General features: G+C 41.8%; 1 protein-coding gene across 7 annotated transcripts in view; it reads right to left on the reverse strand.

The window, feature by feature from the left end:
- Window positions 1–22506, reverse strand: part of JMJD1C (jumonji domain containing 1C) — a 163711-nt gene that overhangs the window by 1238 nt on the left and 139967 nt on the right. For all 7 annotated transcript variants that reach the window (XM_029962634.1, XM_018079920.1, XM_018079919.2 and 4 more), the window contains 15 exons: window positions 20240–20441; window positions 18352–18566; window positions 17260–17412; window positions 14398–14487; window positions 12936–13063; window positions 12541–12754; window positions 11825–12039; window positions 11285–11563; window positions 10738–10906; window positions 10240–10330; window positions 9999–10129; window positions 8790–8912; window positions 7613–7752; window positions 5256–5432; window positions 19–150 (listed from right to left, as the gene is read on the reverse strand). In XM_029962634.1, coding sequence (XP_029818494.1) covers window positions 19–150; window positions 5256–5432; window positions 7613–7752; window positions 8790–8912; window positions 9999–10129; window positions 10240–10330; window positions 10738–10906; window positions 11285–11563; window positions 11825–12039; window positions 12541–12754; window positions 12936–13063; window positions 14398–14487; window positions 17260–17412; window positions 18352–18566; window positions 20240–20441 — 2459 coding nt within the window. The remainder of the gene's footprint in view (window positions 1–18; window positions 151–5255; window positions 5433–7612; window positions 7753–8789; window positions 8913–9998; window positions 10130–10239; window positions 10331–10737; window positions 10907–11284; window positions 11564–11824; window positions 12040–12540; window positions 12755–12935; window positions 13064–14397; window positions 14488–17259; window positions 17413–18351; window positions 18567–20239; window positions 20442–22506) is intronic.

Genomic DNA, 22506 nt, shown 5'->3' on the forward strand with positions numbered 1-22506 from the left:
GCGGCCTCCGCTTCCTACCTGCAGTTTATCATCGTAATTGATTTCTTCCTTTGACAGCCTCAGCTCCTGCGTTAAGTGAAATGACTGTACAAGGTGTTCTGGAGACACAAAGTCTTCAGTTACTTGAACACAGCTGTGAAAATTTTGCACCTATTCCAAAATAACAAGAAGAGACTGATAATTAGTATTTGGGGTTATTCTTTGGCAGAAAGACCTGAGAAAAGAATGGGCCTTGACATCCCTTAACCACAGCCTTATCAGACTAAAGGGCAGCTTCACAGGTATAGAGCAATTAAGTGTATTTGACTTATCTAAGAGCTTCTGGCAAAAGGCACACTTTGAACACTGATGTGTTATTCCACCCTTTCACCAGCTGCTGCACAGCCTTTCACCAGCTGCTGCACAGCCTTTCCAGCCATGGCGCAGGCGCTGGATCTGCAGACCCACCCGGCCACAGCCCTGCCCTGCAGGACCCAGCTCCTCTGGGAGCTTCCACACTCATGGAGAAGTAATGCTGGTGAGAACACTCAAAAGAAAAAAAAAATCATGAACAAAGAAAGGGGTAGATTGAGAAGGGGGGGGGGAAAGGACTTTCCTCTTACTGGTGTGAGGTAACTGCTGAGGAACAGACACCATCTCCTGCCACTCAGGTCCTACCTGGAGGACAGGGGAGAGGGAAAACAGTTCCTGGTTGTGACCCGACTATCAACTCCTGCTCGTTCCCTTCAGGAACATTCAGTATCGGATTTTCACCCCTAAACCCTTACAAATTACACTGTAATTTGTAATTCAGCATGTCAAAACCCTCACTTCCCCGAACTCCAACAGCTCCTCAGAGTTGTGCAATTCTGTGGAATTCCCAAAGCCTGGGGCTGGGGAGGCAGCTCCGCTGACATCCCAGCAATACCCAGTCCCACCCTGCTCAGGGCTGACAGAGATCTGTACAGTTTAAGGTCGAACCTAGCAAAATCTAGAGTTTTTAAATGCATACTCTAAAATTTCCATTATGGTACCTGACATTCAAAGAAACTCCTGGGGCCTGCACAGCTGAGGACACGGGACTTCATTTAAAAATTATTCTCTTCTTCAAAACCACTGCCCAAGCGTGGGTAGCTCAGCCCTCTACAGCTGAACTCCCAGTGGTAACTCCAGCTTAGCACTTGTGTTGCATGCAGGGTTTCTGCAGCCCCATCATCAAGGACAAAGCAGTGCTGGTCCCTCCTGAGAGTGAATCATAACAGAAGTCATTCCAGATTCAAGGAGGGTTTGTTGATGCCACAGTTTGCGAGCGGCAGAAAGCCAGGAGCAAGGCAGCAGCTGCACAAGTGCCATCATGAGGCTCTCCCCTCTCAGGGAATTTCCTAGAGCCTGGGCTGAAATTTCTCTGCCTGGCTACAGCCCCCTCTCCTCCCTCAGACTTCTCACCTCTTTCAAGTCTCTACCTGCCCTTGTTTTCCCTGCCAGCCCATGCAAATCCCACAGGACTCATTCACTTTCTCCTCACCAAGACAAGGTTTCACCAACTCCCTCTCCCTCCATGGCAGAATAGGGAATGTTTCCCTCAGACCTTTCATTCTGCTATGCCTTAAGCCTCCTTCCCTTCCAGGGCCTGTCTTATCCGTGTGAAAAGCCTGTGGGGAGGACAGATTTTACCATGGGAATACCCCCCTGGCAGCCCACAGGCAGTTCTATTTATAATATTTATAGCATGAGCTGATACAGTGACACACACAAATAAAAACGTTCAGCGAGGATCCCCCGAGGTTTGCAGGGTGAGGAGTGCAGCACTCCCACGCCTGTGCCACTTCCAGCTGAACTGACAACAGCTTTACACCCAGCCCACACACAGCAGAGGTTTTCCAGCAGGGTCAGGAGATGGGTGGAGCGTTGGAAAAGCCTCAGACCTGGGCTGGGACAGGGAAAGGTGACTGGGCAGGGAGGAAAGGGCCACCCACCCATCCTCACGGCCTCACTTCCTGCAAGGCTCAGCTCCGGGAGCTCTGCACTCGCCACGCCCAGACCTTTATCCCACATCCTTATCGGAACATCGCCAGGATGTCGCATTACCTCCAGCACGTAATTTTACAATATATAATCCTGCTGTTAAATCAAGATAATACCACTATAAAACCCAACATTATAATAACCTGTTTCTCTGTGAACGAGTTTTGCAGGGAGTCTCAACACCACATTTCAATCACTGACTCCAGTACCTTTAGCTTTTAATTTATCGCCAAAACATTTTACAAATTTGGAGCCACCAAGTTAAAAGCAGGCAGGGCATCCCTAGAGATGCCCGTGATGCAGCATGACCCACAGAGGAGCAGCAGAAAGAGTGACTCATTCAGGACAGCACAACACTCCTTTTTTAGCTGGGGAAGTTCCAAGGAGAGCTCAGGGCTCCCTGTTCCAAGTCCCACAGAGCGAACAAGGCCCAGACATCAGCAAGGCAGGGACACTGCTGAGCTCCCGACTCACACAGCCGAGAAGGAAGGACACAGTGTGATCCCACAGCGCATCCCTCACGCTGCATCCAGGGAAGCATCTGTAGAGGTGACCGGCACAAGGCTGTATCTATTTCTGGTTTCCTCTCCCGAGAGAGCAATTCCCTCCACAAGAGGCACTGACAAGGCTGCCCTGCCCGTCACAGCTCACAGGAGAGGCTCTGCCTCCCACCCCCACCCCGGGAACAGCCTGACTTTGCCTACTGCAGTGATCACCAGGGGGATGTGACTGCTGCCTGCAAGGACATGGGGAGAGGAGAAACCTGGGAAGCAACAAGAATGCTTTATGCTACCATAAAATGTTAAGAATAAGTTACTTTAAAAGCTAGACATGAATCCACAGAACCTGGGAGAGGGGAAAAAAAGGATATACAGAAGAAAACACACAAGCTCCTCCACAGTTTTACTGTTAGAACAGTAAAACTCTAGACCAGCACACCAGAAGCAGTAGTGTACCAACAATCCTAACTGGCTCCAGGATGGAAGTGTCTGACCTACACCATGCAGTGACCACAGGCACCCAGGCTCCCTAACTCCAGCCCTCAGCCTGACTTCCTCTGCTCCACAACATTACTGATGAGCAAACAAAAATAAAAATGTTAATTTACCACCAAATTTAGTATCAACTCTCACCCAGTTTTAATAATTAAAGACTCATGATGCACATGTAAATCTGAAACACTCAATGTGTAAACTCAACGTGGTATGTATTCTTGTGCAGACTTATTTTTCAGTGTTTAAATGTGCTTTGTATCTCTGAAGTGCTGGTGCTGATCCCTAAGGTCAGTATTTATGCACCTCTATATAGAGAGAGCACTGTGCACACATACATGAAAGAACACAATGTTTTCATTTCCTCCTACGTGGCAGATTCACAGAAACTTACAGAAGATGAAAAGGTTCTCAGCTTCACCCACTAAGGTTTAAAAACACCACGTTATTAACTCCTTGGTGCCAGAAGCTAGAACATTACCACTTCAAAAGCAATCTGGAGTTTAAAGCCAAGGAGATAAGAGTGATCTTATTTTTGGTCCTTAAACGTATGAACTGCAGTGAAGCCTGGAACAGTCCCACTACTTCATGTTTTATATTCTGCATCCCTTTATATAATGTCACATGCTATATAAAGCAAATTTCCCAGTACATTTGTTATTTTCTGTGGGTTTCCTTTTCACTCTCATATCTGGGCCATCTCTCCCTTGTTTCCAGAGATCAGAGCAAGATTACAGGAGGATGCAATACATGACTCTGGGAGCCCCAGCTGCTTAAGCCCAACAGGAGCCAAGAACAACAGCAATGTCAGACATTCTTTCACCTTTGTGAAGTAACATCAAGCCCTGGAGATAAGGTACAGGGAAAGGTAACCTACAACAACTCCAGATTTGGGTCACCTGGATTTGTTTGGGGCTCTTTGGGTGTTTTTTTTTCTTTGCCAGAAAACAAATCCCTGCAGACTATCCAGAGCTACATACCATCACATTAAACCCACCCAAAACCCCACTGGAATGATGAGGAGCCTGGTCTGGGTAAGGTACCTGTTGTTTCCAATGCCCCAGAACTGACAGAGCCAGCAGAGAGAGCAGGGACAGAGCAGCTGTCATCACCAGGCAGTTTTTCAGAGGAAGAAGCCCCACTGCCCTGGCCACGGTGACATGGCAAGCCAGTGCTTCCTCCCTGCCAGCAGCTGGAAGCTGATCTGCATATCAGAAACCAAATAGCATCTTCCCCAGAAAGGCCTGGCCTCGCTTGAACCCGCGTGGAGACCAATGATAAATGTTTAATAGCATGATGGTTTACAACCCCAAGTGCAGGGTGGGCGTGCTCCTCATTCCTGGACAGTCAGCTCCCTCGTTAGTACTGCCTGGCAGCTGGTGACACAGCAAGGAAGAAGGCTCCACTTCCTGCTGAAGCAGGAAAAGGTTAATGGAGTGAAGAAAGAAATAAATCTATAACGGCCCCAAAACAATTGTGCTTTCTTCCTCTTTTCACCAAGGAGCAGCAGTTCACAGACTGGGAGGAAAAAAAAAAAAAGGCCAAACAAAAGGCAGTACCAGGAGATGACTGAAGCTGACTGACACAAATTCATCCTGTTTCTCCAGAACTGCCCCACTGGCAGTACTTTTCCTTATATAACTAAGGATTAAATCAGCTCAGCTGCTGCAAAGGCAGTATCACTCTTTCTGATGGCAAGAAGGGACAATGATGACTCTAGGTGACTAATGTACCTTTTGTGTAAAAATAAACAGTGTGGCATGGGAAAACAACCAAAACCCTTATTACAGAAACACCAGAACACCCACTACAATTCTCCTGTGGCTGAAGAGAAAAACAGTGACATCCAGGTGGTTTTTACCTGCTCGAGTTGCTCTCCCTGCCTCTCCCGGGTGAGGTCAACTTTTGGCTTAGAAGAAAAAAATTACTAACCTGACTTTGCCATAACTAACCCCAGTTTGTTTAGAAATCTGCTAAGGAAATGAAAAGTGGAAAACAGCGGTTAATAATAGTCTGTTCATTTGTAATTCTAAAGCAACAAAAGGAACTAATATTTAAGGCATTCAAGTTGCTGTACATTAGCACTGGCTAATCAGTTACACCACTAGATGTAACTATTTTACATTCCTATGTACTAACAGCCACTAATAAGAAAATAAAATCTACTTGCGTACAGATGTATCTATGTCTTTGGAAAAAAGTCATTTTACTGCATTTATGCTATTTAATCCTGCGTGTCTTTAAGTTGAGGTACATTACCTGATGAAGTGCTCCTGCTGGTAGAATAATAGCATCTCCAAGGAACTGAATAACCGTACAGGTTTTTACTCCATATTCTTCGAAAAGTCTTTGGCGAAGTTTTCTGTTCACATACCAGCTCTGATCACGTATTGGATCGTGCTCGGGTAAAACTTCTAAGCCTTGCTCCTTTGCTATCTGAAAGTACAGAACAGATCCCAAGTCACTTCTAAAATAACCAAACCTTTTGCTGATAAACTGAAAATATATCTAACTTGCCAGTAACGTTACTGTGTTCCCAATATCCCAACAAGAACTCTAGTCAGGGATTCAAAACAACCTCAAACGAACTGTGAAGTCCCACTGAACTGAAGACATCTGCAGCACTCCCACTCCAAAATGCAGAGCTGTACAGAACTCTGCACAATAATCTACTAATGAGCCAGACACTCTCTGTGTGACTTCTTTCATCCAGAAAATAATGTCTGACCTCAGGAGTTCCTGTGTTGCCAATTCCTCAGACTTACAACCTTCAGTTTTGACACAGACGAGCACCACCACAACCCCAGCTCAGGAAAAAAGCAGCAGATAAAAACCCAAGGGTCCTACAGTCCTGGGAAACCTGCTCCAGGTGACTCTGCTGGAGCACAGGGCTAGACAGAGGGCCATCAAGAGGTCCCCTTCGCACCCCAATCACACTGGGACAAGAAGTTATTTTCCTACCATCCCATGAGGGTATTCAGAAAAAATGATGGACATATAAAATACTTCCTGACATTGGTAAACCAAACTGCACACCCATTTCTCACCATGTGAGCCACAGGGGAACAACTATTACTGCTACTGCTACTAAATCAATTCTATTGACTCTGATCTGCCTATCATGAAAATTATCTCATTAAAAACATAGATTTTTACTTATATTGATATTAAATATACTTAATTATGTGATGCAGAGCTTGAAGCTGTTCTTCAGTATTATCCCCCTTCTTCTGTAGGGGGATAACTGAAACAAGATAGTGAGATTTTATCCCTTATCACCAAGCAAATGGTCCCAGCGTTTACCCATCAATTAATCTCCCATTCAGTACTTCCAAAATACACTCCAGTACACGACTCATTTTGGATACCAGGGCAAGCCATGGCAGCAAATGATGACCTTCATTACACAGCACCCTAAATGCTTCTGTTTCAAACCTGCTGCTCAAAGAGTTTCACAATATCCCTTGACTGCTCTGAGACAGGAAATGCTGAATACTCCTCATTGTCCACCTGTTCCCTTGCAGTTGTGCTTTTGTTCACAATTCTTTTTCAAACTGAAGAGCCACAATCTAATTTATGAGCATCTACTTTTTGAATGAACAGAAAAGTCTTGCTGTATAATTCATAATCTCCTGGAATCAGCTGTGTTTTATTGACTAGTGCTCATTTCCCCCCCCAGTTCAGCTTGCCAAAGAGCAAATGTCTGAGTCACCAGAGGACAGCTGCCCTGGTACAGAAACACTGCTTTATTGTCCAAAACAATCTTCACTGCTAGAGCTCTTAAGGCTTTTCCCTGCCAGCAGTAGAGCCTTTGGCCTCCAGCCTGTTTATGGACCCCTTTGGTTCAGCCAATTAAAACTCATCTGATTTCTTCCCATAGTAGAAGAGAGAAAAGATTTCTTTTCCTCGAGCAACCACTTCAGTGATATTTTGGTATTTCTATGTCATCCAGCCAGGTTGTCTCCTAGAACATCAAAACATGCTGAAGACAGGGCACAGAAAACTGCTTCCAACATGGTATCCCTACATTTAATGCCGCTGATGGATATCCATCCTATGGAATGACCTGAAAGGTTCTGATGTGGCTCTAACTTGTTGCACCACAGGCTGCACCGTAGCTAAGGAATAAGTTTGCTGCCCTTGGATCACAGTGCTTCCACCTTCACTAAAAGCCAAGGCAAGTTCTTTGAGTTAAGTGACCTAACAGAGTCCTGAGGAACATCAGTGGCTGCTGGATGACAAGGTCAGGGTTTTGGCATGGGACAACTCACCAAAAATCCAGCAGCCGATAATGCAAGAATGGATCAGTGAGAGAAAAACATCATCCTACGGATTATCTTTTGTATTAGAGAAGGACAAGAAAAATCTCCATGCCCTCCTGAGCCTTCAGGGTTTGCAGGCCACCTGTAACTCTTACAAAGTGAATATGTATCATGCCATGTATTTTATTTGTTGATGATGTAGCAGGTCAATTATAATTTATTTTAGGTGCTATAAAGAAGTAATTTTACTTCCCTCCCTTCCCTTGCACTCAGGTGGAGTTGGTGGTTTCTGCCAGCCCCCTTTGATTTACTATGTACTTGGTTCATTTATAAATCATGTGTAATGAATCTAACCTTTTGCAGAAACTCTCTTATCTTGTCAGCATCTTTGCCAGCGTAAATGTGCCACAAAGCACCAGGTAATTCACTTGAATCCTTCAACCGCTTCCTTAAAAGATCATCCAAATCTTCCTCCTCCAACTTCTTCAAAACTCCTAAGATTCAACAAAAATATTCTTTAAGTGTGAGACAGAGGGAAAACTTTGAAACTAAACACCTTCTTTTCAAATTTCCTGTGTGAGACTGAGCAGAATAAAAGCCTGCTGAATACAACAGAAGCCCCCAGATGATCTCTGTGCTCAGTGTTTGTAATTAGGTACTAGAACAAGAACGCCACGGATACCTTAAAAATAGTTAATTTTTAAACTCTTCCACATTTCTTGAATTTGACGGAACACAATCTCCTACCTGAAATAAACAAGCAGGCTGGTACCAAAACATTAAAAGATGAAAAATGTGTTTTCCTGCAGTCAGCATAAGCAATGTTTAGCATGCTATTCTAGCAGGCAAAGTTCTCCCAGGATGCTCAAGTTTGCTGCTATTAACTCAGTGCATACCCAAGTGAAAACAAAGCTAATAAAAGACAAACTTTACTGCAGCTGTATTAGTCACACCCAAAATCTACATTTGCTGATTGTGGAATAAGAGGACAAAAGAAAAAGAGGAAGAAACAAAACTATTTCAGTGATTTAAAGACTTTTTCACATAACCAATAAACCTCATAGAGCTGACTAACAAACACCAATTTAAACTCTCCGGTGCTGAAAAATTACATTACAGTCCAAATTCAATAGAGTGAACACAGTGCACCCAGAAGGAGCAGAATAAACAGAAGGTCTGGCAAATACATCATCCTGACATAATTGTTAGAACCACCAGAGTTGCCAGAGGAAATCCTTCATCCTGCACTTTCATTAGCTGTGCCAGTCCCAGCACAGGAATGGTGCATCAATTATAGGGAAAGGCAAAAAAAAAAGTGAAAAGAGGCTGAAACACCATTTCATAATTCATGAGCTGCAGTGCATTTATGCAGAACTAATATGTGTGCAAACGCTTGAAACAAAGAACCTCCCAGGTTTAAGCAAGTACTTATGGGTATCCTCCATCCCCTTCAGAAGAATGGTGTCAGTTTTGGAATCAGCAGAACATTCAGTCCATCTACACCTGGCACAGTGAGTGAGCTTCCCTTTACCTGATTTGGAAAGTACTCCATTTCCTTTTGCTATGCCAACATAAACAAGGATGTTCACGACATCAGACACTTCGATATGGAGATTTGTGGTTCCTATATCATGGTCTTTAGTAGCAGCCACACCTGTGGTACAAGACAAAATTAAGATCTGTTGCGTTGCATATTCACCTTCAAATAGAAATGTGCAACAACTGAGAAGACACTTCTGAAAGCACACTGAGTGTCCCTGAGATACACAAACTACAAACGTGCTTTTGGTTCACCTGCTAAACAAGAAAATGTTACTTGTTAACAGACACCCAGGTAACTGTCTCTCCATAGCATTTGCGTAAGAACAAAACATGTTTCATTAGAATAGAGGGGGACATTTCCTGACCATTGTGTTCCATTCCTCCTCAGCCTTTCAGGGTGTTCAGGGTAGAATACAGGTACAGTGAACAAACAAGGTTATCAAAAAATGTCACTTTTATGTCTGGCTTTAAGCAGAGTTGTTAATCAAAATAACCCCCAAACAAGGAGGAAAATTAACTTTAGTTTTAAAAGATGAAAACACACATTCTTATGTCAAAAGGACATTTTAGAACACTAAGCCTTACAGCAGTATTACATGAGAGGGGCATTAAGGACTCAGTTCTTCAGACCCATGCCTTGATCGCTACTGTTAATATGTTTATTTCAAAGGACTTTTTAAGTCAAAGCCATCACTTCACAAATTACCACTCATTTCTTGTCCTAATACAACAATCTGTAAAACAGAACTGAACAAAATTCTTTGGAAAAGAAGGAGCAGACAGAAAATGTCTGAGGGAAACAACCTTTTCTGAATAGGTTTTTGAGTGTTTAGCACACTAAACAAACTATGAGAAATATGCTGAGACTTATTTATGGCCAGAATTACAAGGACAGTAATATTTCATGAAGTACTGTGTCATGCAGCACTACTAAAGACAGGATCTATCTCTGTGTAGAAGCACATAAACATTTATATGCTTCCAAAGGCTATAACAGCACAAGAAAAGATAGAAAGAAATGCAGAAGCAACTAAACTCTCATGCCTGTGCTGTTAATATTCAAGTCAGTCCATCTTTCTCCTACACTGAGTGAACAATCAGCTTCCTTCAAGGAAGCTCAGTTTCTATCAAGCATTATAGTGTGACCTTCTACAGGTTTAAGGGGAGAGGTAACTGCTGCACTTTAGGGCACACTCACCATATGCACTGCATAGTCTGGGTCCCAAGTCCGGACGGACAAAAAATCCTGGCAGATGAGAAGCCAAGTTTAGTTTTCCTTCTGGACTACAGTATTCAGGCAAGGGTAAACTTTTTAGTAAGTCCTCGTATCTGAAGGAGAAAAGAAAGAAGAATGTAATTGAACTTGTGCCATTACACAGAGAAAGAAAAACCCAGCATAGGGACTGACTTAAGAACATCTGATATTAAACTCAAAATACCTTGCTGGCATCATGGCCTTGAAATCTTCACCAGAAGGCCAGTCTTTCAGTTTTAGCAGAGCTGTTTCCCCGTTTTTTACTTTCTGCCGTTCTGCAAATAACACAGAAATTACTAAGAACTAATACACTGTAGGTGTTTTACTTTATTCAACCAAAACATAGAACTGAACTCTTAACCTACCAATAATCAGAATTTCATGCATGAAACAGCAGATAAATTATTTCAGAACTCAAGAATGATACAAATGAAACTCAACTAGCTAAGGGACAATGACATTTGTTTGATTTCCTAGTCAGACCTAACTGTAATAGTGCATCTTTCATTCTATAAACATACAAAATGCCAGTTTCCATCACGTTCTCTGGAAACAGATTATCTACAACTTTCTTTTTAAAGTTTCTTCAAAGCCTCAAGATCCATAAAGATTATATTTAACTGCAGTTTCTAGCACTGATCATGTTCAGAATCAACAGAATAATACATTCACAGTAACATACTTGAAACATCTTCAAAACCATCCCAGAACTCCTTGACATTGGTGTTTGAAATGATACTGTCTTTGCAATTCAAGATATCAGCTTGCTGGTTTCCAAAATCCAGGCTAATGGACTCAGCTTTCCACAGGCTGAAGTTCATTTTCTTATGCATACCAGACACCAAAACAGGCTGTAAAAAGTAAAATAAAATAATAATAATAAAAAAAAATCAATACTTATCCTTTCCCAAGTACAAATGCACCCGAAACACACACTGAAGACCCTAGCCCTACTGAGCTGTTAACATGTCCTCCAGGAGAACCCATTCCCAAAGGTGTCACACACGTCTTTTTGGAATCTCAAACTCCATGACAGGAATTTCTGATTGACCATGAGCAGGTAACTGAAATTTAACTACACAAGTTCACCTGTGGGCTATCCCTGACAGGCTTTTGCCCACTGTTAACAATGCAGCTTCACACACACAGTCAGGCATTTCTGTCCCTCAGCACAGCTCCCCAGGGTTCACACTGAGGTCACTCCACACAACGAACACCTCAATACCCACCCTGCCTTGTTTCCAGCACTCTTTGAAGAGCTTCCAGTTGTTGCTGTTTTTATGGTCTCTGAGCCACAGAACATGCTTATCACAGATCCACGAATACTGAATATCGCTGTACCGTTTACTGCAGTCATCCTGAATACATTTATCATCATCCTTTGGCTCATCTTTTATTTCAGATTTTACATTTATCTTTGGTGCTCTATTTGGTGGAATCTTGTTTTCTACTACTGAAGCAATTATGTCATCGAGGATGTTTGGCATAGTCCTACCACTCTTGCCACTCTGTCAGAAAATAAACAAATGTGTGCTTAAACAACATAAAAGCAAGTAAAGCTAGTGCAATTCCTTTTGCAGTAGAATAACATTTCAGATGTTGTATCAATTACGACCATTTATAAAAATAAATAAAACGTTAATGTGTGTATGTGTGTGTACGTATGAAGTTTTCATATGAAGTTTACAGCCATCAGACAACGTGCCAACACAAATGACACAGACTTTCAAATCCTGACAGAAAAAACTGTGTGACTTGTAAACACTTACTGCTGTTCCTGTAGAGTAAACAGGAGCAAAAGCAATGCCAGCGTCAGTGGAACCCAGACGCAGTTTGCCTGCTGTTGTAGTTAGTAAGTCTCGTAAGGTTGAGCCCTGCTCATTGTTCTGGGATGCAGGAGGGGAGTTTTTACAGTTCTGGGACTCCAAATTATCCTGGTCTTTCTCTTCCTTTGAATGTTTTCCAGAAGGACACTCTTTGTTCTCTAAAACAAAAATAATCATTGGAAGTTTACACTGTTGTATCATGATGCAGACACAGGAATAGCACCACTGTCCTGCATTTCACCCTGCTGGTAACAGATTGTGCAGCAACAGTGCTTTATCCACCTGAAAACACACCAGGGGATGAACCAGATTCCTGAAAATGCAGTCAAACGAGGTGACCAAGAAAAGGCCTTCCTCAGCACCTCAGACATGCAGCTGAGTGAGCACCTGTCCCAAATGGGAATGCTGCAGCTGGAAATGCACCCACATCCATGTGGAAATGTTCCCACATCAGCTGTGCATTCCACAGTGGCTCTTTGGGGATTCAGATGCCACCATGAAAAAGCAGTGCAGTTTCAAGGTTAAAATTAATGAGGAAAAGATCACCGTCTTTTCTTTTTGTAACAGAAAACGGTGTTATTTTTTCCTAATTAATTCAATTATGTTACCAGTGGTGCCCTCCGAGTTATGGACAAGATATGACAACTTCAAACACGTACCTTTCTTTTCTTCTCTGGATTTTTGCTCTGCAAGATCAGCCAACCAGTGCAGGGGGGACTGGGATTCAGGTGGCGTTAACTTGCTGTCTGTGCTTACATCACTCCTTGGGCTCGTGTTACCATTTGTCTCGGACTTTTGAGGAGTGTTCTGCTGTTGAGACTCAGGCATGCACAGAGAAATTTTATTACTGTGGTTAAGGACATTCTGCAAAACCTGTAAAGAACAAATTTGTTTTTAACTACATAGCTTTGCTCTAATGTATTCCAAAGACATGGCTAGCACTTAACTGTCACATATGCAAATTAAAATGCAGCTGGCACTATTCAAATACAGAAATCCACAGGAATCAGAACACTTGAACAAGCTGCAATATACACACACATTTTAGACTCACCTGAGACACACCATTCATTGCAGGGAGCTTGCCAGCTTGCGTGCTCTGCTTGCTGGTGCACTGACAATGGGATTTAATTTCAAATTTTTCTCTAATGTTGTGCATAGCATCTAAAAGATCTGTCAAAACTAGAAGACAATTAAGAAGAAAACCATCAGCAGCTGTCAATCATTTTGTGACCCTCTTCACAATACATACACTGTGATGCTAAAATGCTATCTTCAAGTATTTTTATAATTTAAACTCTTAGAAATCCTAAATTTAACACTCAAAACTACTCTAAAATGACTGCCCAGTCATTTTTCTGCTCATGCAGAAAGACAGATCTTTAATTAATTGCACACTACTCTTCTGAATAATCTAACCTGTATTCTGCATTTCCATTGCATGGCACCCACCAGACAAGCCAGTCATTCATTATTTACTTCTCATTGTTCAATGGATGCATCATTGCTCCATTTAATAAAACCATCAACTGCAGACCGAGTGAGCCACATCTTGACAAAAAAATTAGTACGTGATCATGTAAATGAGGCTGCTTGGTAATGGATATGCACAGAACACCATTGAGGTTACGTAGGCAGCTTTTACTGTGCTGTTTCCAGACAAGTGGTTCACTTCACAATGTAAAACTAAAACCAGTTTCAGTCTGGAACCTGTTGTGAGGAATGTCACAATCTGAATTTGTTATGGAATCCAACCAACCTTCATTTCTACCTGAACTAACATGTAACAATCCATAAAATAATGACTGGCTCTGTATTTTCGGCTTAAAATAACCTGGGAATTTACTTTGTAAGTTTAAGGGCACATTTGACTTTTCTGTTTTCTGGTCTGTATCAATGCTGCAGAAATTCTAAGTAAATTTGTGCTAATAACCACAACTACCACCACCACACCTAAGTGCAATGATTCAGGAAACTTGCTTGGTTGAAAAAAGAAGTCTGAATCTAGCCGGGTTTATGATTACTGCTTAGTTTTTCAATTATCATGAGCTCCTGCATTTTGCTCAATCAAATGTCCAACCAAAACATTTTCTTTTCTGTGTGGGTGAATGGGACAGACAACAGTGAAAAACAAATCCCCAGAAATCTGTTGCCACACAATGCTCCTTGATGTTATTATTTTGAGATTTTCTTTTAACCGCCAAGGTCAGAGGTATTAAGTACATTCTGGCTGGTTTACTCTGCTCTGAAAAGGTACTAATTGGTCAAGATCCTCAATCTCTTCACTGCCTGTCCCCAAAACCCCTTCACACATCTGTCAGCACACTTCTCTTACTCTCCTCATCCTCTGTGCCCACTGCTGGTAACTGCACAGAATCGCCTGCCTTGCTGTGATGATTTAACTCAATTGCCAGGTTTTTAAATGGAAAATCAGAAGTTTCAAGAAACAACTCTGGCCTCTCTTTACAGAAGGACATGGGAAAAAACACATTCTGTTCGTTCACATGTGGTCTTACCAGAGCCTGGAATAATCTGGGTTGGCATCAGGTGCTTGTGATCATGAGGCTGTCCTTTCACACACTTCATCCAGGCATACAACTCCTTATCTGCAAAACAGCACAGCCAGTGTTTTACTTTACTTACAGTGCACACAGACAGAGCCAACGTTTTGCAGATTGGTTTTAGTCAGAAATGTTTTTCTGCACATATTAACTCTTCTGCCCTGATATCCCGCGTGACAAAGACCTGCACACAACAGCTACTTTTCACAATAGAGCTACTTTTCAAAAACAGAGTTTTAACAACCCTGAAATTCGAAATAACTGCACCTGTAACACAAGCCCTTGCCAATAACATCAAAATTTCAAAGTATTTATTATATTTAGTCAGTTGCCAATCTAACACAGGCCAAAATCCTTTACAGTTGCTGTTGCTACAGTTGCTATCGAGGCAGTGAGCCTCCCTTAATGAATCCTGCCATGGAAAAGAGACACATTTAGGCTGCAACTGTAAGGTTAATCCACTTTGACACAATCCACACTCCAAATAAGTGGCTGTCTTCAACCAGAGTTGGCCAAACAAGCCAAAAAGAGGAACTCTTAACCGAATCAACTCTTGAGTCAGCCTACCCTGCAGTTACACCAATGTTACTGGTGGCACAAAGGAGAGGGAAGTTGCATCACGGGTTTATGTCAGAATAAAGCAACCATGAAACCATAAGTCTCTGTGTATTGGTTGAAAACCATTTGTGGCAGCAGAGAGGGGCTTTCTATAAAGTTTCAGGAAGGCTGTCCTGAAATATGCAGTGTAAAGAGGAAGAATGAGAGCAAAAAAAGTCTGGCCAAGCAACTGGTCACCAACCTGCTACGTGATTTTGGGGCAGAAAGAATAAAACTTCTCTCTCAACCCCCAGCCTTGTGTCCTATCCACTGAACTGCTAGTTTAAAGACATTTTTCCAAAACCTTTTACCAGTCTGCTCAGTTCTAGCAATGTAAAAAGAACCATCTAACACATTTAAAGCATTATTTTCTTACACTGTAGTAGAAGCATTAGATTTGCAAGCTATTTTGTACTTTTTGTAACTCCTAAAACATGGAATTATCTAACTGGTCACAAACATAAATAAATCAAGAAACAAAGTAGCATATATTTATTTAATGTATTTTCTCACTGAAATGCTCTAACATGGCATTCCACTTGATGGTGCCATGAACTGTCTGAAGGTAACAATGTTTGCACATTCATTCAGTAAAGTAACAAGAGAAGTCATTGATAAGTATCTGAATATGGAATATTTAAACCTTTAACATTCCTGTTGAAGCAGGGAAAACCCAGGGGATTCTCTGTTACATTTAGCAACTGCAAAAACAACTACCAGTTCCAGGAAAAATGGTGTAATATAAAGTGCTATTATACAGAGATGGGTGGGTGGTTCTGAACTTTTTAAGAGAGTGCCAAAGGAGAAATACAGTTCACAAGAATCCTGCAGCATCATTAGAAATGAAGCCACAGCGAGGGAAACTGTCGTACCTCTGCTTTTGCATGTAACACTGTGATAAATAGAAAGGAGAAAGCCTTCCCTGTTAGAAGACTGGAAAGAAGCCTCCTTCTTTATACTACTTTTTCAAACTTCTGAGACATTTTACTAAAATTTTCCTGGCTGGTTAACACACACACACACACACACACACACACTATAAAAAGCCTCTGGGCTGCATGTTCCCACCAGGGTAAATAATGTTTGGCATATATCCCAAGCCACGTCAGATGGATGCACACACAGACTTAAGCGAGTGGAGAGCTGCTGAAGCAGCCTCCAGCATTAAAGCATTAACAACTGTTCCCAGTGCTCGAAAACACTGGCATTAGCTCCCTAAAAACTTCAGGCTTCAATGCAAGTCTCTGGGAACATCCTCTAACTGCAGTGTAGGAGGCTTCTCACTACAAAGCCAGGGACAAAGTGGATGAGACCCCACAGTTAGCAAGGTTTGCCATCTACCAGTTAAACTTTATTTTACTAACATTTCACATCTGTGACATTACACTGCTATGACAAACATGGAAATGCTTTTCCAAACAGCATTATACTTGAATCAGTTCCTGGCACAGCGTCTGACCGCAGAGCTGTGCCAGGGCACAGTGCCTGCCTCCCCGGGAAGGCAATCCATTCCACCAAGCAGCCTGAGCACCAGTGTCACAGCACAGGGCTCAAACACCAAATCAATCTTCCCAGCATTCCTCCTTGCAATTGCAACCAGGCTGGGTCACCCAGAAATCAGAGGTTTGCAAGTCAGTCCTGCTATACTTCTCTACAGACCAAACTCAACATCTCCATTAAAGCACAGGAATTAAACTGGGTATGTGTGTAGGCTGATGGACTGTGAGACCTCCACTAACACTCAGTTTAAATACTATGTGAAGTATTTTTCTCCATCTCTTTTTTTTTTATGATAGAACTATAAAATAGGCTGTTAAGTCAGTATGACAAGACACGTACCTCTGGAGGGAGAACTCCAGAAGGCATTCAAATCAAGGTAAGTCTTAACAGCAATGAGTTACCATAAAGCAGGGAGGTGTAATGGAGCATCAGTCTCACAACTGAAGAACAAAATTTAACCTTGAGGGGCAAGGCACAAGTAAGCTCCACACAAAAAGACTGAATTGCAGATAAAGAGCTAAAATAGCCCCCACAGCAGTTGCTTTCTGAATGACTGATTCTATATCTACTGACAAAAGAGGCAAAAAAAGATGTAAGAGAAACCAAAACACACAAGCAGTAATTTAACACTTTACAGAAAGACAGTTATAGTGGATCAGCAGCTCTGCAACAAATGAGAATAAACAGCCTATACAATACTCTAGTTCATAAAGAACTGACCTCTAGAACTTTTTCTTTCCTTTGCTTTGTAACAATCTAGGCAGACCACAAATCCACATTTTTGGCAGACCCAATGAATGTTAAATAATGTGGCTTCACATGCATCACACATCTCACGGACGCCTCTCACTGCTCTCTTCCATGCAATTTTGGCTGAAATACAAAATAAGCAGAATAAAAGGACTGAAATTTAAATGCAAAACACAGAATGAATAGGCTTTATAGATGAAGCATTCATAGGTTTCCCCTCAGACACAACTGGGTGCTGGGGGAGGAAAGCAATCCTTCATAAACAGACCATCAACATGTACCCCCTCAGTTCCATCACCCAGCCTCCCCATCAATGCTACTATCAATACACTGTAAAGAAATAAAGCATTCAAAAAACACAGACTAAAGTCACACAGAAAAAATACTGCTGCAAGTATGAAGAACCTCTTCAGCATATACTTTTAACCCCATGTGCTCAGGAGAGCTGAGGGTTTTTCCCCTGACTGCCCATGGGATGTGTTTAATCTCAAGGGCAGCCAAAGCGCTGAGCTGGACGGTTGGAGTTGGCAGGAGGAGAGGGAGGCATCTGTTCCGGAGACCTGGCCAGTACGTCTGTTTTCTGCCCCACTTCCTCCTCATACTGCCTGGAATTAGTAGAGCCACCAGCCTGTTCCCAGCCTGTGCCCATCTGCCATGGGCCAGAAGGATGGACTGTGGCTCTGGTGGGGAGGAGGTGACAGCGTTAGCACATGCTCTGCTACGTTCTCCTTTGTTTTGGAAAGGAGACACATCAAACACAGTCTGTTGGCAAGAGTCAGTGCCTGGCTCGTAGTGGGCCTTTTCTTGGAGCTGGCTGCTCTGGCTGGAGAGCTGGAGGCCAAGCTGGGAACTGAGGCTGCTCCAACCCCAACAGCAGCCCGGCCCTGGCTCTGTAATGGGCTGGCCCCAAGGAAGGAACCTGCTTCTTCCCACCATGCCCTCTTAAAGAACAGCCTTGGAAAATCCAGCAGGACAGTATAGTGAACAAAAGCTACTCAACAGGAAGCAATGGGTCACTCAAGGGAAACTGCACCATGCTTTGAGAGCATTGAGATTTCTTACCGTCTTTCTTCACCCACGACATGGCTGTTTTCTCAGATGTTACTAACTGACAAAATTTATCACCTATGATATCTAGAATGTATTTAGAAGTTTCCAGGTCCAGTTCATCATCATCATAGTTTTCATGTGTCCATAAACTCAGTGCTTCATCATCATATTGATCAGGAGAGGAGAAACCATCTATCCTAACCACTCCGTTCTTACTAAAAGATAACCTGAAAATGAAAAGACACAGTTTAAGTGCATGTATCATTGTATTCTGTGACTTACAGTTTACTGACTTCATCTTGCTGTTTAAGTCTTACAACACCAAAGTTTTCTTTTTACCTTCTTCAGCATCCTACAATATATTTTAATTTTCACATAAACCTTACAGATGAAAATGATTTTAAAATTACCAATAAGGAAGCATGAAAACTAAAATTAATCTATTAGGCACTTTTTTGCATCCTATTTACTCATCATTGTTACTCTGTAACATTTATTACTAATTTAAAACTGCAGACAGAAAAATTTGGGCCTTTTTTCTTTTTTTGTCAAAGTTTGGTTCCACCTACTCCTCACTTTCAATTTTTGGAGTGTCTGCAACAGCAGTCACTCAGTCTGATTCATATTTTATACATTTTTGTATCCTACTGCTCTCATACTGAGAAAACTAACAGAAGATAATGTTTTTGTATCTACTAAGGTCTGACCTTTAAAATAACTACAGGCTTTCCTGTTACCCTGCCCAATACCATTCAACTAACCCTGGCTTATTTAGCTTATTTTAAAGCAGTAACAATTCATTATTCCACCTTGCACAAAACAGGGTATATCATTTTACATATGTGATTATTTAAGGAATTTATGTCAGCAAAACGGTCCTGAATTTAGAAATACCAAAAAGGACATTTAGGGAGGTATTCAAATGAACAGGAAGAAATGATGAATTTTGAGTTACAACAACTTCCAACAGAAGAGCAAACTTTGTTTACAATTCAGGCCCTACTACCTAAACACAATGAAAATAATTAAAACTGCTGGAAAAGTTACCACAATACAGTCAAAGCATTCAAATTCTTAAATTCCATTAGAGTGTTTTAAAATGGTGGCAAAACTTTATGTTCTCTCCTTTATACAGGAGGAAAAAGCCACCAAAATTCCAACTTTGCCACATTAGGAAGTAAATACTCTTTACACAGAAGGTATTCAGAGTCCACCCTTGAAATGATTCCAGTAGGACTACCACCAAGTCTTGTCACTAAAGCTTCATTATAAAAAATTAAACCCAATCTAGGGAACAGTTTCTTGTCCAAAATGAGCTGGATATACACTGATAACACAGTCTGTGCACAAATTAAAGCTGTTTCACACTTTCCTGGTGACTGTGCTGCCTGCACCACGTGCACTACACTGCACCCTGGGAAATCTTCCCTCTGAGTTTCCCTTGATGGGCCATTAATTGTGAAAAAGGAAGTCACAACTCCTCTGTCCTCAGAAAACCTGGAGCAGCATTCCCACCATATACTGGCAGAAGAATAATTACAAATAAGTAATTGTACAACTCTGTGGTTGTACAACTTGTCCAGAAAAACTGAAGCTTGCCTTTTGAAAATCCCACTTCAAATGTCAGACACCTGTGTAAAGGTGATGTATTTTCTGCTTGCCTAAGGTACACCAGGCAGATGTTCTGATGTCTTTGCTATAAAGCTCTAAACAGCAATGAAGAGAATCCACAAAAGAAACAAGAAATACAAATGTAAATACTCTTAAATTAGATGCTGTCTTTTATTGGGCAGACTGACTGAGCCAGAAAAATCAGACATCTTTCAAGCATGCAATTCCTTTGCCTGTATTATTTTTAAAAATTAAAATACCACATTATCGGGAAAATAGTCGTACTTACCGCCGAAAGTAGTAAAATCTACAAAACACTGGTGAGTGAGTGGGTTCTTCTCCTTTCTTACTTCTTATTAACCTACATTCTCTGCATTTTTGCAAATTTGGTCCTATTTCAGAGCAAGAATCATCCTGCAAAAAGGACTCTCCCGTTTGCTTCAGCTTCTTTACTTTGCGCCAGTCTTTTAACACTGAGCGAGGTATACCAGCTGCAAAACAAGAGAGTGTGGGATGAGGTACTGGCAGTCCCTACTCGCAGAACCCAGTCAACATCAGTCAGTGTCCAACATTTCTTTTGTTACCTGCATAACACATTCCATTATTATTTCCACTTGTCTGCCTGTCAGCACCCAAGTTAAACCAGCAAAGGTACCAGTTACACTTAGGCAGGCAGGAGCACAGTTAATTACCTGCTGAGCTCCCAAGATGCTGCATTTCCCTTATATTAGCTGCATCGTTCACCAAATATTCTATTAAAACCATCTTCACAATCTCATTCTGACAAAACAAGCAAACAAATACAATACCTCAAGAAAGGTAGGTCTGGACTCTGTTTTAAGGGAAGATACGGGCAAAAAAGGTAACAATTTAATGAATAAAAGCAGAGTCTGAAAAAACCAACCCAAAAACCAAAAAAGAAACCCCTACTTCTTCAAAACTTATTTTTGCTGAAGGTTACAGATATGATTACAGAAGAGTAACTCTATTCACAAATCCATTTACTCTCTGTGGAGTTTGTTGGCTTTGTAGGGCTAAGCAGTATAATTCTATTTTCGATACAGAAGTCAGCAGATCTGACAGTGAGTAACATGAGGAGCAAGTCTATTGAGTAATATGTGCAATTTTCACATAACACGATTTGAAACTGAACCCTGTTGTTATTTAACCAGGCTTTCATTTCAATGACTCTTAAAAGTGGCACCAGTCTTATCTGCAGATAGACAGAAGTATCTGTCATTTCATCTACCACTACTCCTGAAAGTTCATGTCCCGTGAACAGGGATCTGATGCAGGATGACAGAGAGGTCAGGGTGCTAACTTTGGACTTGGTACCTGGGTTCAGATCAGTATTTTGCCAGAGATCACTTGTGCAAACTTTGCAAGTGACAGACTGCCTGTGCCTCAGTTCATGGCCTACAAACTGCACCTCACACTCATCCAGGTCATGTCAGTAACTGGATTACAACTTGGGAGTAGAAACGGCCAAAGTACAGGTTTACTAGCCCAAAACCAATGTTTCCTGCCTTGGAAGCAGAGATCCTGGGTGTCATCTGGGAGCTGCTACACTTCAAGCTCTGTGGGTAGGAACTTGGAGGACCCCCAACACTTGGAGGGCTGTGCAATGCCTCGCTTTGCAGGAGGGAGCCTCACAGCCTGGAGCTCTGAGCGCTCTGGCTAGCACACGAGCTCCTGGGGCTTTCCAAAACGGCACCAGGACAAAGCAGTTTTCAACCCTGGCAGCATCCAGATACCACCCATGTTTCAAAACTGCCCCAGATCCTGCAGCACAGTTCGTTATCTTCAGCCACCTACAGACAGCCCAGGCAGCTGTCCCAGAGGAACCTCTTCTTTCAAGAAAGCTCCTCGAGGTTGACTATGTTTTTGTGTAAATCTTTGTGGAAAGTTCTTTTTGAAGGAGAATCTCTGACCAGCTCTCTCTCAGAAATTATAACAACCACAGCAAATCTTTTGCAACAGTACAAAGGTCATAAAGACCTAACATGTTATATGTGTATGTTTACAGTTTACTTTAAGAAACGAAGCTGAAAAAGATTTTACAGACATGTTTGCCTTGATCTTCCCTTTGGTTGGGCAGGAAAAAAAATAATACTATCATCACTGGACCCAATACCCAGAATACTTCAGACAGACTTACAACACTTCCAGAACCCAGTACAACTTAGGGATGGATCAAGTACTCTCAAATACCAGAAGAGTAACTTTATACATCCGACAGTGAAAAGCCACAGAATGTAATTACAGGTAGCATTGCTCATTTTCTTGCTACCTGTACTTAAAAATTCTTACAAAAAGTAATTTAATGGTAGACTCTCTCATACTCAACCAGACTAAAGACAAAAGAAGAGTCCTTGGAGAAGAATAAATTGGGATAAAAAATAAGGCGAGTTCTTACATAAAATCCCTCATGTTGCCAGACCAGTTTCTCTTTTCAGACTAATCTAGTTACAATCTGCTACATGTCACAGTATTACATTTAAATTGAAATTTGTATTTCCCTAAATTTCTTTATTCCTTAAACAAGAGGGATGTTAA

Source organism: Manacus vitellinus, unplaced genomic scaffold (genome assembly GCF_001715985.3).
Source record: "Manacus vitellinus isolate BGI_N305 unplaced genomic scaffold, ASM171598v3 scaffold_48_pilon, whole genome shotgun sequence".
In the NCBI taxonomy this organism is placed as follows: Eukaryota; Metazoa; Chordata; class Aves; order Passeriformes; family Pipridae; genus Manacus; species Manacus vitellinus.